Source organism: Elgaria multicarinata, chromosome 6 (assembly GCF_023053635.1).
Source record: "Elgaria multicarinata webbii isolate HBS135686 ecotype San Diego chromosome 6, rElgMul1.1.pri, whole genome shotgun sequence".
Lineage (NCBI taxonomy): Eukaryota > Metazoa > Chordata > Lepidosauria > Squamata > Anguidae > Elgaria > Elgaria multicarinata.
This window is the reverse complement of record NC_086176.1, coordinates 1,760,551-1,775,613: the sequence shown is the minus strand read 5'-3', so window position 1 is coordinate 1,775,613 and position 15,063 is coordinate 1,760,551. Positions and strand designations below refer to the sequence as shown.

Below are 15,063 nucleotides of genomic sequence, written 5' to 3'. Positions count from 1 at the left end.
GGTGAACTCTGTAGCCAGTGGGAAAAGTCCACTCGATGCAACGGGAAACTCCACAAAGCCCTCCACACAACACTCTCCTCTGCACAGCGTGGATATTCAGCATGGAGTGTTTTCTTTTAAAAAAGCAACTCCACCATTGTGTGGAGTTTTCCCTCCTGACAATACATTTCTCAACAGTGGTGCAAAAACTCCACTGTGGAGTTCTAAAACCACCGTTGAAAAACATGTTGTCTGAACTGAACCATTTACTAGGGTTGCTGGTATATAACTGCAACAATGTAACCTGTAATGCAATTACTAAGGGATTTCAAAGTCCTGCGTAATACTGAAAAACTGCATTTCTAGTTTCTACATATCTTCCAAGGAGATACCCACCCAGAAACTGAAAGGAATGAAAAAAGTAAGGCAAAAATAGAAGGCATATAACTTCTACAATAATTTTGTACACTTTGCATCCTTTAATGAGATTTGACAAAATAATCTCTCTTAAGGTAACAGTCAGGGATCAAAAAATGTGCATGCCATGGATGTCATGGAAACTGCCACTCCTGTCTTTCTGGCAAGAGTGACTGAGATAATGATGACGTGCTAAAGCATTAAAATTTATTGTCTGGACCATGAGCATAAATTTCAAAAAGTGTGGAGATGCAGGAAGCTGGTCTAGCCACTCGAGGACTGTGGCTAGATCAGACAGAATGCTGGATCAGACAGAAAGGCCTATCTGGTCCAGTGTTCTGTTCTTACTGTGGCCATCCAGAGGCCTATGGAAAGCGGGACATGAGAGCAATAGCACCCTCTCTCTCACTTGTGTTCCCCAGCCTACTGCCTCCAATGCTGGAGGTAATTGCCACGACACAGGCTCTGAACACCAGACCCGGCCGCAGCCACTCCCTGCTCAAGCCAAGCACCACCGCTTGATACGCCTGAGGCAAGGGATAAAAACCACCTTCCTCCAAACTATGTGGAGAAAGGGGTTTAAATGGAGAAGGATTTCAATGGGATTTTGAATAATTACATCTGAAAAGTAGACTCTAGCCTATGGAAACTCATGCTACAAACAAAATGTTTGTCTTTACAGTATGCTTCTGGCGGGGGGTGGGGGGTCCATTCTCTCTGAATTTTGGTATGACCATTTCTTGGACAGGAAATTGAAATAGGCAGCTTACTGGTCCAAATGCCACTCTTTCCTCACATTTTCAGGTTTGGTATCAGAAAATGTATATTTGAGGTTTCAATAAAATTATTTGCAGAAAGAAAAAAATCTGCCTTAAACTAGAAAGGAAATAAAATAGTAAGAAGACATGAAATGAATTACAGATTAAAATTAGAAAGAAGACACAGATCATTTAATATATTTTATCTATTTATGCACATCCTGAGGATACATAATTTCATTCAGTCTGATGAACTTGTTATCTGTTTTGAAAATGCATATAAACATAATTGCAACATCACAGTGGAATTAGACTTCACAGTTGGTAAGTAGAAAATAGGCATCAGCTACCAAGGGCCAGTCAGAATTTGAGAACATCTGAAGATTGTTCACAGCAAATTCAATTACACTCGGGGCTTTGCCCTCAAAGTTCTACGCAACACTAACAATATATGTCATAAGCTAGAGATTTCACTAGCGAGATTTAGCAACAAAGCCAAACAACTATCATGTGAGAATAAAACAACTTCCTCATTGAAGTAGCTTAAGTTGAAACAAAGTTTCTAACTCAACTAGACAGATACTCGCTCAACACACAGATGCTTGCTAAGATTAATTGTCTCAGAAGGGGAACAAGTGATGAACCACAAATACCACAAGCGAGTCTTTCCACACAGTCTCCCTTACTGGGCTTATTCCAAAAGAGCAAAAGCCATTATGTCCTTGTCTCCTGCCTTGGCTACCATACTACCTCATGAAGTAGATGGGGAAAAGGCAAAAGAGAGTGTGCACTTTCCAAGTATGGATTTAAAGGCAGAAGATAGGAAAAGCCGCTCTCCTTGGCTGACACCACCCTTTCTTCTGGCTTTGAGACCACAAGACCAATGAATAGTGAGACTGTACAATACCCACACGAATTAGGGTGCAACACTGCCTAAGAATCCTGACTGCAGTTTCTTAAGCCAGAGTTATATAGGAACTCCTAAGAATGAGCAGTCCCACAATCAAATCCTCTTTTTTGTTGAGCTTTTCCACAAAGCACAGTTTGACTACGTACAACTATTATTGCATGCTGATGCCAAAGCAACATATCACACCTGCTGGGATTAGGCTCAATATACTCAATTACACTTAACTGTCCCTTCACAGAAACTATTCTTCATTTTAAATTGCCTAAAACAAGCAGAGGGGAAAATAATCAGTAGAGCAGAGGGCACCTACAATTACAATAGCAAAATGGAATATTATTTCTGATATCTCCTTTCATAATATCATAAGGAGGAGGATGACTTATCTACCATTGAGATAAGAGGACTGATTTATCTCTCTCCCTCATACAAATAATTTCCCATCAATGAAAAGAAACTGCCACCAAAATTTTTTTTACTACTACCCATTATCATCATCATCAACAACAACAACCTATTGTAACTCGTCAACCTATCTGAACATAAAGTTCAGGCACTGAAAGTGAGCTTGGAGTTTATGGGGAATATGGAGTTTAGAGGATGATCCAAATTTGATGGGGGTTTCAAATAAGATTCTGCATCACATGTTTCTACATATGCATCTGTTTCTCTATACATATGCTTAGAGTGTTTACATGCAACAAAACTGACACATACAATCGTCACACATCACCAACTACTCATGGAGTTTCTACCCCCCTCAACATAAGCACTAGCCATATAGGAAGGTACCACCACCACAGGCACAGTCTTGTGTATCTTTATGAAGAAGCACATGCCACAGAGCATGTTAAGATTTATGCTCAAGCAAGTGAGCACAAGGTTGTAGCCCCAGCATGTGTACAGTACTTTGCATACATTATCCCCCAAATCTTTAGAAATATCCCTGTTATTTTTTCTACCAGGAGGTTCAGATAGGCACCAAAACCATCTGACACCTTCAAAACACCCCCCCCCCCATTAATTCAGTCTTCCAGCCCCCAATGTGCATATTTATTGCTGTCAGGAGGATGGTTTTGATTTGGGGAGGGATGGCTTTGTTTTGCTGCCTTAATTACCCCTTGAGATGTCAACCTGCTTAATCAAATGATGCAGCGAGTCTAACTCATCAACTGATCTTGCAACAATGGAGACAAAAGGAGCAAACTACTACAGATGGGGCTGGAGAGGAATTGCCTCTTTAACTCCATTACTTTATTACAGCAACAAGACGTAAAGAATGTAGGGCAACACAGTGAACTATTTCTGCTGTATGTAATGACAGGAATATGACTATGTATCAAGGACGTTTTAGTATGAAGGGAGGGGTGTGACCAACATAAGAATGCAAATGAAGTGTGTCTGTGTATAGTGGGGGTGATTGCAACTGAACACAACCACTTAGATGGCGAACAATATAATGGAAATAGGGCTTCTACCATAGAGATGAAGAAGCAGAGTAACTGTTACATGTAATATGATCTTCCAACCGATTCCTGCGAGTGGGTGCTAGGGACAGGATTGGGAGTCTTCAGATATATCATACACCCCATTGCCCAATAGCCAGCTTGCCTGAGCTACTGGGGGTAGTCTTGGGCGTGTCCTAGAGAAATTGTTCTAGGGAATTTCCTAGGGGTTCCTTTCTCTAGTATGGGGTAGGGAACATTTTCTTTTGAGGTTCACATTACCTTGGTCAAAACTTTGGGATCCACATTCCAGCAGTGGGCATAGTCAGAGCCAAAAGTGGTTGGAGTTATGGATGCGACTTATATTCTTTTATATTCAGAATTAGAAAAAAAAAGGATAGATTTGCATCCAGGCCCTTCCCCAACTTGTGCAAGGTCCCCCCCATCAGCTTTGTAGTGGGGGACAGAACCGCCCAGAGAGCTCCGGCTATTGGGCGGTATAGAAATGTAATAAATAAAATAAAATAAAATAAAATAAATAAACAAGATGGAGTAAATAATATCAATTACCCAGAGCAGATTATCGGTGAGGTGTGGTTTGGGAAGAGAGGATGTGGCCTGGACTGAGAGACCTGGAGGTGCACATTTGGCCCCATAGGCTGGAGGTTCCTTAGCCCTATCCTAGACAGAGTGCCTTCTCCTACTTGCTAGATCCAATTCAGTTCCCTGGTTATCTACAGCATTGCAGGCAATGAAATAACAGAGGCAATGCCTAAAGCAATGGTGGAGGAAAATTCATTAGAAGTCTGACTGAATGTGGGATTGAATGTGGGATTTTAGGACCTACTTTAATGGAAGCAGATTTTGATTTAACTATTCTGCTGTTACCTTGTCCACATAGAGTTGGCCTGTTCCAAGTGGTGAGAGGCCCCCAACACCTCTTGGTCTTCGGGGAGGAGTAGAGGATAAGAAGGAAGTGAGAGAATGCAGGAAGAAATAAGTCTCTCTTATTTCCAGAAACTATCAACCAAATTGGAATTGGAATTGTTTTTAATTTTGTGTTTTTACTATTGTATTTTAAATGGGATTTTAATATTTATATGTGAACTGCTTAGGGACTGAATTACATTTAGTGGTATATAAAGCAGCAGTTTCTGCAGCTGAAACTCTCCCCGCAGCCTGAGTTCGATCCCAGCGGAAGCTGGTTTCAGGCAGCCGGCTCAGGTCGACACAGCCTTCCATCCTCCCGAGGTCGGTAAAATGAGTACCCAGTTAGCTGGGGGAATGGTAATAGCAGCCGGGGAAGGCAACGGCAAACCACCCCGTTATAAGGCCTGCCAAGAAAACATCAGCGAAAGCTGACGTCCCTTCAAGAGTCAGTAATGACTCAGTGCTTGCACGAGAGGTTCCTTTCCTTTTCCTCACAAATAAATAAACAAGGGCTCCTCAGAGAAGGTGTAAAAATTGCAAGTTTTAAGGCAAAGATCTAGCAGCAGTAGTGATTTGACAAATTTTTGGATTATAGAAATATAGAATACGGGAATGGGAGATATCTGAAAGAGAGTTGCGAAGCATAAAGCATTTATATGTATCAGATGGAGAATGAAAAGGACATTTTTTATTTAACTTCAATTGTACCCAATAATTACTTTTTGTACATTTTATTATTATTTATTATTATTATTTATTATTATTATTATTATTTATTTATATAGCACCATCAATGTACATTTATAATTTACAGATATTTAAAATATATTTTTTAAAAGATTTTTCTATAAAGAACTTTACTGATGCTACCTCCCTGAGTCAGAGCAGACATAAGATCAGCCCATCCCCTTAATTATGGCTAAGATATTGGGGACATGCCATAGCATCACCCTCCCCCCTGCTTCCCCCCACCCCACCAATCTTAACTGTTATTAAAGGTGAGATGGCAACCAATCTTAACAATGATTAACATTAACCAAAGTTCCATCTTAGTAAGGATTTGAAACTGGTTAGCAAATCCTGGTTAAGATGAAACCTGTTTAGTATTAATCATGTTTAAGGTTACTGCCAACAGGACCCTTAACCACAGTTAATGTTGGCAGCCGGAAATCACACTCCAAAGGAAAGAGAGCCTATAACCCTGCAGCGCATCTTTGATATGTTTACCATGATTACGGAATGGGCCACATTATGACGGCACCGATCCAATCTACTTCAGATCTGGTAAAGAAGTTAAGTGTGAAAACTTGCCCTACTTTTACCAATGGATGGAAATGTCTGGACTCCCACAGTAATTGGATGGCTATAATTGTAAAGCCACAAGTTCACGACTAGAATCTTCTCAGTACTACAAAATTTATTTTTAGATTGCTTCCTACAGCTTTTTCAGAGCATTATTATAGTAAGTGAATTCGTGATCCAAGTACATTATTCTGTTTAAGAGGATATATTTGTCCCCTTAAGAGTGTTATTAGAGAACTTTAATATATATTTCTCAAAGCAATTATTTAAAGGCAGCCAGGAAAGAGCACAACTTCCTTGCTTAAACTTTCTCTTGGAGTATGGAGACCTTACTAAACTGCCATTCTCTGGTCAAAAGGGGTGGGGGAGAATCACTTGAACATTAATTCAAACTCAAATGTCAACTATCTGGCAAAATCAAATAACAGAAAGGACCTGTTCCATTTTATTCAATTCAATAAGATTTTAGCACTGTTTTATTATCTTTACTATTGCATCATCTCACTTTCCACGGGACTATCTCAGATTAAGTGACAGTTGGTAGCATGGCCCAATCCTCCATGCAGATTCTCTCATTCTTTTGAGCTAACCATGCTGCAACATAGACTATGTCTGCACCAATGTTAATGTGAATCATGGTTAGATTTGCAAACCAAAATTTGCAACTTGGAAAAGGGTTTGCAAGTTTGGTTTGAATTATCAACAACTTTTGCAAATTACAGCAACTCCTGGGTTGTTTAACCCAGGAATTGCCACAACAAAATGGGAGCAAATGAGCACATTACCTCCCATGCATTCCTTGCTTCTGCTTTCAATCAATAGTTTCATCAATCTTATTGTGATGTCTGAACTCATGGTTAAACAACCTAGAGTTAACCCAACAATAAACCTTGAGTGATTTTGAGTGACTCCGAGTGACTCGGAGTCACTCGGATAAACCTTGAGTGACTCCGAGTTGAATTCCTGGGTTCAGATGTCATGATTGAAAGCAGAAATGACAAGCACATGGGAGGCAACGCACTTGGCCACAGCAATTCCTGGATTAAACAAGTGAACAGGGTAGTTAGTATTGAAACTGGTACCAACAGAACCCTGGACCCTGGCTGGCTCCAAATAGGAAAAGGTAGGAGAATTCTGTGCAAGACAGGAGGTGGAAAAGGGGAAGAAGTACGTGAGGCATGGCATTCTTGGGTTCTAATCATGGTCAGGAGATTGGGAACATTACAACTGCACAGGCTAGAGACAGAAAGCCTGTTCAGACAACACGCTAAGCCATGTTTAGGCCACTAACCTCCATAGTAGATTGCTATTTTGTTAACTCTCAGACACAATAATCAAAATATAATTTCATTTCATTATTTCATTTCTACACTGCCCAATAGCCGAAGCTCTCTGAGTGGTTCACAAACCACTTACCAGGGAGTAAGTCCCATTGAACTCAGTGTGATATAATTCTGAGGAGAGTTTCAATGCAAACTCTCCAAAACAGTGTAATAAGGCTAACATTGGCTGTAAATCACTAATGCCAAGAAAATGTATGAGTGGAAAGCATGTCCTTGCATGCAAAGAGGAGGGCCAATATCTTCTTCCAGCAGCAACCTCAAGGGGGTAATGGGGGCAATTTGGAAAGCTCAGGGCACTAAAAGTATGCTGTAGGGTGGATTCCTGCATTGAGCAGGGGGTAGGACTCGATGGCCTTTTAGGCCCCTTTCAGCTTTACTATTCTATGATAAAACCCAAACTACCTTAGTCTGGATCAAATCCAACACATACATTTTATATCACTTTCCATGTATGTACAGATGTCTTTGGGCTTGATTTAGATTAAATATACATATACAATTAATTAGGATTTATATATCTCAGATTCAGAGTGCTTCTCACACAATAATTCAAACTGATCGTTATAAGAGGGCAGCAGTATTATGTTATAAACCAAGTGGCCTTCATGACAGATGTGAGTTTTAAACTGGAACTGCCCAGCTTACAGTCTTTGTTGTGCAATCCCTAAGCAAATATACTAGAGAGACAATAGAATAGGAAGGACAAGAGACCTCTTCCAGAAAATTAGAAACATCGGAGGTAAATTCCAGGCAAAAATGGGTATGATCAAAAACAAAGATGGCAAGGACCTAACAGAAACAGAAGAGATCAAGAAAAGGTGGCAAGAATATACGGAAGATCTGTATAGGAAGGATAATAATATCGGGGATAGCTCAGACGGTGTGGTCAGTGAGTTAGAGCCAGACATCCTGAAGAGTGAAGTCGAATGGGCCTTAAGAAGCATTGCTAATAACAAGGCAGCAGGAGATGACGGTATCCCAGCTGAACTGTTTAAAATATTGCAAGATGATGCTGTCAAGGTGATGCATGCCATATGCCAGCAAATCTGGAAAACACAAGAATGGCCATCAGACTGGAAAAAATCAACTTATATCCCCCATACCAAAAAAGGGAAACACTAAAGAATGTTCCAACTATCGTACAGTGGCACTTATTTCACATGCCAGCAAGGTAATGCTCAAGATCCTGCAAGGTAGACTCCAGCAATTCATGGAGCGAGAATTGCCAGATGTACAAGCTGGGTTTAGAAAAGGCAGAGGAACTAGAGACCAAATTGCCAATATCCGCTGGATAATGGAGAAAGCCAGGGAGTTCCAGAAAAACATCTATTTCTGTTTTATCGACTATTCTAAAGCCTTTGACTGTGTGGATCATAACAAACTGTGGCAAGTTCTTGGTGGTATGGGGATACAAAGTCATCTTGTCTGCCTCCTGAAGAATCTGTATAATGAACAAGTAGCAACGGTAAGAACAGACCACGGAACAACGGACTGGTTTAAGATTGGGAAAGGAGTATGGCAGGGTTGTATACTCTCACCTTATCTATTTAACTTGTATGCAGAACACATCATGCGACGTGCTGGGCTTGACAAATCCAAGGCTGGAGTTAAAATTGCAGGAAGAAACATTAACAACCTCAGATATGCAGATGACACCACTTTGTTATGGCTGAAAGCGAGGAGGAGCTGAGGAGCCTTATGACAAAGGTGAAAGAAGAAAGTGCGAAAGCCGGGTTGCAGTTAAACCTCAAAAAAACCAAGATTATGGCAACTAGCTTGATTGATAACTGGCAAATAGAGGGAGAAAACGTGGAGGCAGTGACAGACTTTGTATTTCTGGGCGCAAAGATTACTGCAGATGCTGACTGCAGCCAGGAAATCAGAAGACGTTTACTTCTTGGGAGGAGAGCAATGACAAATCTTGATAAAATAGTTAAGAGCAGAGACACCACACTGACAACAAAGGTCCGCATAGTTAAAGCAATGGTATTCCCCGTAGTAACCTATGGCTGCAAGAGCTGAACCATAAGGAAAGCTGAGCGAAGGAAGATAGATGCTTTTGAACTGTGGTGTTGGAGGAAAATTCTGAGAGTGCCTTGGACTGCAAGAAGATCAAACCAGTCCATACTCCGACTGCTCACTTGAGGGAATGGTATTAAGGGCAAAACTGAAGTTTTTGGCCACATAATGAGAAGACAGGATACCCTGGAGAAGAGGCTGATGCTAGGGAAAGTGGAAGGCAAAAGGAAGAGGGGCCGACCAAGGGCAAGATGAATGGATGATATTCTGGAGGTGACAGACTTGACCTTGGGGAAGCTGGGGGTGGCGACGGCCGACAGAAAGCTCTGGTGTGGGCTGGTCCATGAAGTCACGAAGAGTCGGAAACGACTGAACGAATAAACAACAAAAGTCCCACTGAGTTCAATGAGATTTCATTTGAGTAAAAATGTGTAGGACTGCACTGTTAAACATGATGGGCAGTATCCTATATGACAGAAACGCTAACGTAAATGACCCCGAGCGAAACACCAATAGAGAATTGACACAACAGAATTTCACAGAAAACCCATTGCACAAGCTAATGCTATTGGCACTGCCCTTGAGGCCTTTAACATGAGCAGAACATAATTTAACACTTCCCTTTTGCATGGGATACTGCCCTCTCCTATATCATCAGCTCTTGATGCACATAGAAGTAATGCAATATTTTTAGAGAGCCAACCAAGTCCTACCCTCACTTCAGCAAAGGTAAACCAAATAGGAGTGTTCAGCACAGGAGCAAAGTGCAGGTTCCTATCCCTTAATACAGATTTGCAGTGGAGCAAGAATCAATTTAAATTAGATGACTAACAACCCAAAGAAGCCAAATATGCACATCCAATGCACAAAGTCCTCTTTAAAGTTGTAAATCTGAGAACAGCAAATTACTAGTTAAAAAAAATACAATTCATATCTTGTTAGAGTTCTTTCTCCTTAATATGAATTAAAGATCTCTACCCTATTTGATTTTCTGCCATTTCCCAATTTAAAATGCGGGAATATGAAAAACAAATCTGTTCGGAGTGGGTTGTGCTGAGAGAGAGAGATTAGCACTGATTTTTTTAACATCAACAATGTTGAGCCACAATGCAATGATGGAACACATTGTTGTAAAACACAATTTCAGCATCTGGTTGAAATAAACACCCCTAACAACATGCTAATAATAGTGCAACACAGCCTCACACTGGGGGGGGGGACACGACACACGCCTTGCTGGTTCAAGCAACTTGGCTGTTGTGGTTTTTCTTCCCTGTGCTGATAATGCATCAAGGCAGCTCTTGTCTGTCTCTTCTGCCAAGACACTCGTTCACGCACTGGTTATCTCTCGGTTGGACTACTGCAACCTCCTCCTCTCTGGCCTCCCCTCATCTCACATCAGTCCGCTGGTCTCTGTCCACCACTCTGCCGCTAAGATCATCTTCCTGGCCTGCCGCTCTGACCATGTCACTCCGCTTCTGAAATCTCTTCATTGGCTCCCAATTCATTCCAGAATCCAATATAAACTTCTCCTGTTGACCTTCAAAGCTTTTCACGGTCTAGCTCCTGCCTATCTCTCCTCTCTCATCTCACACTATTGCCCCGCTCGTGCTCTTCGCTCCTCTGATGCCATGCTTCTTGCCTGCCCAAGGGTCTCTACTTCCCTTGCTCGGCTTCGCCCATTTTCCTCTGCTGCCCCTCATGCCTGGAATGCTCTTCCAGAACACCTGAGAACTACCAACTCAATCACAGCTTTTAAAACACAGCTAAAAACTTTTCTTTTCCCTATAGCTTTTAAACTTTGAGTTTGTTCTGACTCTATACTGTTAGCTTCACCCTTCCCGGTGCCTGTTTACACTTCCCTGTGCCTGTTTGCATTCTCTTTCCCTCCTTATTGTTTATTACAACTTATTAGATTGTAAGCCTATGCGGCAGGGTCTTGCTATTTACTGTGTTATCTGTACAGCACCATGTACATCGATGGTGCTATATAAATAAATAATAATAATAATAATAATAACAGCAAAAACAACAGCTGCTATAGAAACTATGGAAAAATAACAGGACCTACAACTGTGCCATATTAATGTCATTTAGTTGCAACATATAGGAAATAACATACGTTGAATACAGATTTGGGTGCCAGATTTGGATATAAGCAAATGTTGAATTTGCAGCTATTAAACTATCCCTCTGATTAGCACCTCTCACATTAACAGGCTGGAAGAATTAAACTTTGTGGCTTAATAAAAGAGATGAAACTGTCATCGTGGTTATTTCTAACCCCCCAACACATGGCCACTGCTGAACTCCTCTCCATGTATCAAAGATGCCATAAAAGACATAGGCAATATGGACTCGAATTGAAAAATATATGCATACATGATTGGACTGCAGACTTATATTTTTAAGTGAAAGAGCTTTGAATTAAGTCAGTATCCTAAAGAAAGTGCACTGAGTGGGTCAAATATTCAGATGATAGCGTAAGCAGGACCTTTTAGGCTTTGGGATAATTTTGAATGAGCAACTATGAAAGGGGTGGTGGAGGGAGGGGGAAGGAAAGAGGCACATGCATGGCACTTTGAACGCCTTGAAGGAAAGGTGGGACACAAATGTACTCAGTAATCAAAATGCCTAAATAAAAATAAATGGCCCAGAAATATCCAGAAACAGCCTAGCTGAAGAGATGGCATAATCAGTAAAAGACATATTACTACTTACAGTCCTGTCATAAAGGGAAAGGGCTGGTGACTATCTAAGGCAATATTTGGGGATTGGGGGGATATTTTCTGCAGCTGTTCTATTTGCATATCATTTCTATCTGCCTGGAAAGAGTTTGAAGGAAAAGCTGGAAAGAAGAGTGAGAATACAGGCCAAGGACTGAAGTCCCAGAGAATGAGACTTCAAAAAACAGTAGCACAAGTAAACTTCTGTGAACAAATGCTACAAGCCCAAGTGCTGCTGGTGCAAGAAAGAAGTCTAAACTGGGGCAAAAAGCAAAGGGGAAACTCTCCACTCAGTTCTGTAGTCCGCCTCCCCCCCCCCCCACATCCACTAGTAGTAAAATTGATCTAATACAGGAAAATATTTCATTGGCCAGGTCCACCTCTGAAACCTTTGGTATGCTCCTCTTGTTGAGCAACGTAACATTAATTGTTAAATGTTATTTTGCCATTTATTTTTCTGGATCATTCAAATATGAATAAGAGCAATTGGGAGGGGAAACACTATTCGGACCTAACACACACATATATACACACATGGTGGCCAGAGAGAAGGGCCTAAGGAAAAAGGAAGCGGTTAAAATGCCTCAGTGTGACAGGCTGGTCAAGGAGGGGGAGGGAAGGAAGATAAATTTACAATGCCCACTATTCCCACTAGATGTATGTGAGAAGTAAAATCCTAGAAAGAGAAATTATAACCCGAAGACTGGGTTTGGACAACACGATATCAACAGTGGGTTAAATAACCAATGGTTGGTTACTGTTTGGTTATTGAGTCATCTGATGGGACTTTTACGCACCACAGTTGGTTATTTGGCCAAAAATAACCAATGCAAATAACCAACGCTGCGCAGAGTTGATTATTTTAACAACTGTTGCTTGTCGGGCCATGTGTTGGGCCCCAGTGACTATTTCGTCATACAGTAGGTTATTTTTGATGACCAGCCGGCATAGCTCACAATGCCCACTATTCCCACTAGTGAGTCATTGCTTACTAGTGGGAGGACTGAAGGGGGAGAGAAGGTGGGGGATGTGTCAACTTGACGCTGGCCTTAATCCACATTATAATCATGTTGTGTGGGCAGTGCCCCCTCAATAATCAACCGTGGAGTTGACTTTTAACCCACTATTGAGCTATCCGAACTCAGCCAAAGGCTGGCTCTGGCAACAGGACAGCGACTCAAGAGCAATTTTTAGAAAGAAAGATGAGAAAACGGAGGATCATGAGAAAAGGAAAGAAACAAGAAGGTTAGCATTGAAGGAGGTCCTTTATTTCCAAACCCCTAGGCCAGCCTGATACCTCTTGAACCCCCTTCTTCGAAATAGCACCAAAAAAACAACATTGTGCCAAGAGCACTTCCCCACTGGAGTTGGTCTGACACAGCCAAACTAAATGAAAGATTGTGGGAGCATCGGGAGTGGTGTGTGTGTGTGACTCTGGGTCCCCCATTCAGAGACTGCAATAGGAGGTGGGACACAGTTTGTGGGAGCAACAACAAGGTCTATCATGAAGCTCAGGGGTGGCATAAAGAAGGGCTTCAAAAAGAAAATGAGAGAAGCAGGAGGGGGCTGGAAGATGACAAGAGTGTTCTTTATACCACTTTGTAGAGAAATTAAAACATTAAGAGTTTGAGAATAAAGCATCCCGTGCAATGTGAGATATTGATATCAAACATTAATATAGTTGGAATATCCTGTGTTTTCAGCCACAACCCTGCATGCACTTACTTAGAAGTAAATTTGACTGATACCTGTTGGCCTTACGGTATTTTGTATAACATACAGATATACATTAATAAGATGTAGATATTGCTAAAAGAAAGCCCCCAGCACTCTGACAGGTGAGGTCATTAAGCTGTTCTTCCAATGGGGAAGGGTGAGATCCGGGGGTGTGGGGAGAAGGAAGAGAGCTGGGCGGGAGCTGGAGGAGTTGGATAAGGAGGAGGAGGGCAGAAGAGGAGGAAACTCGTCAGGAAGTTGCTAGAGGAATTTCTCTCTCTCTCCTTTTGTTTGGAGAACAAGACTTCTCAGCCTGGCAAGTTGCGGACAGTCTGGCGCACGTCACCAGGGGGCGGCTCAGCTCTTCCCCGGTCACTGGGGCAAAGCAAGGGCAGCAGCAAAGGGTCTGAATGCGAGTCCTGCGTCACTCAGCCACCCTTCGATGCTTCCCGAAGCGCTTTTGGCACAGATACTTTTAACTTAGGCGAACGCGACCGAAGCTTGCCGGGGCGTACAGCCCAACCTCCGCAAAGCGGCCGCGCGCTCTCGTGGGGTCTCATTCCAAAACCATCACAGACTTTTTCGGCCGGGGCTGCCAACATGCAGCAAGGTCTGGGACCCGCTCCGCCGCCCTCGCTCCCTCGCTCCCTGCCTCGCTCCCTCCCTCGCACCGTCCCCGCCCGCCTCCACTCACCCGGACCAGGTTGCTGACGGCGGCTTGCACGGCGGCCACGGGGGCGGTGAGGTCCGGGATGGCCTTGCCGTCCACCTCGCCCTCCTCGTGCATGATGACCAGGTGGGAGATCTGCTGCGCCACCGGCTCCAGGATACTCTCGATCGTGCGGGTGTGGAAGACAGGCATGGTGGCGGAGGTCGCGGCCGCGCAGTCCCGCGGCGCAAGGAGCACAGGGAGCGGGGTCTGCCCTTCTCCGAGGGGGGAAAGCCGGCTCAGGCGGGCGGGCTTCAGTCGCGCTCGCGGCTGGCCGGGAAGGGTCCAGGGAAAGCGCTGGCTCTCGCACGACCCGGCTGGCGGCGCCGGGACTCGAACGCGCAGCCCGCCGAACTGCTCCTCGCCCCCGGCCGCGCTGCCTGGATGCCCGCTGACGCGCCCGCCCCTCTGCGGCCAGGCGGCGTCTCCGCCTCCGCCTCCGCCCCCCGGCTGGCGCAGCCTAACGCGGCCCTTCCCGCACCCCTCCTGCCCCCTCGGGCGGAGACGGCCTCGCCCTGCTGCGCCGCCGCCAATGACAGCCACCGGCCCTCACGCTCATTGGCGGAGCACCCGTGTCCATCTGCATTCCAGCGCCCCTCGCCCTTTCCCTTCGCACACTCTCCTGCCGAAGGCAGTTTGGTTGCTCCGACACTGGTTTTCCCAGAGTGGGGGTGACGTCAGACATTCTGGAGTCCTTATAAGGAGATTATGAAAGCCGGCGCGTTTGGGACGAGAGGGCGGGGGAGGATTCCAGTGCGGGGGGCGAAGCGGGGGCGCCCCTCCCTCCCTCGGGCCATCCGTATGGGCTGATC

The 15,063-nt window shown here is 43.7% G+C and overlaps 2 protein-coding genes across 11 annotated transcripts in view; one reads left to right on the top strand and one right to left on the bottom strand.

Moving 5' to 3' along the window:
* Positions 1-14,503, bottom strand: part of VCL (vinculin) — a 105,532-nt gene extending 91,029 nt beyond the window's left edge. The window contains 1 exon segment of the mRNA XM_063128843.1: positions 14,237-14,503. Coding sequence (XP_062984913.1) covers positions 14,237-14,404 — 168 coding nt within the window. The 5' untranslated portion in view covers positions 14,405-14,503.
* Positions 1-15,063, top strand: part of CAMK2G (calcium/calmodulin dependent protein kinase II gamma) — a 566,994-nt gene that overhangs the window by 57,508 nt on the left and 494,423 nt on the right. The gene's annotated exons all lie outside the window — the stretch shown is intronic.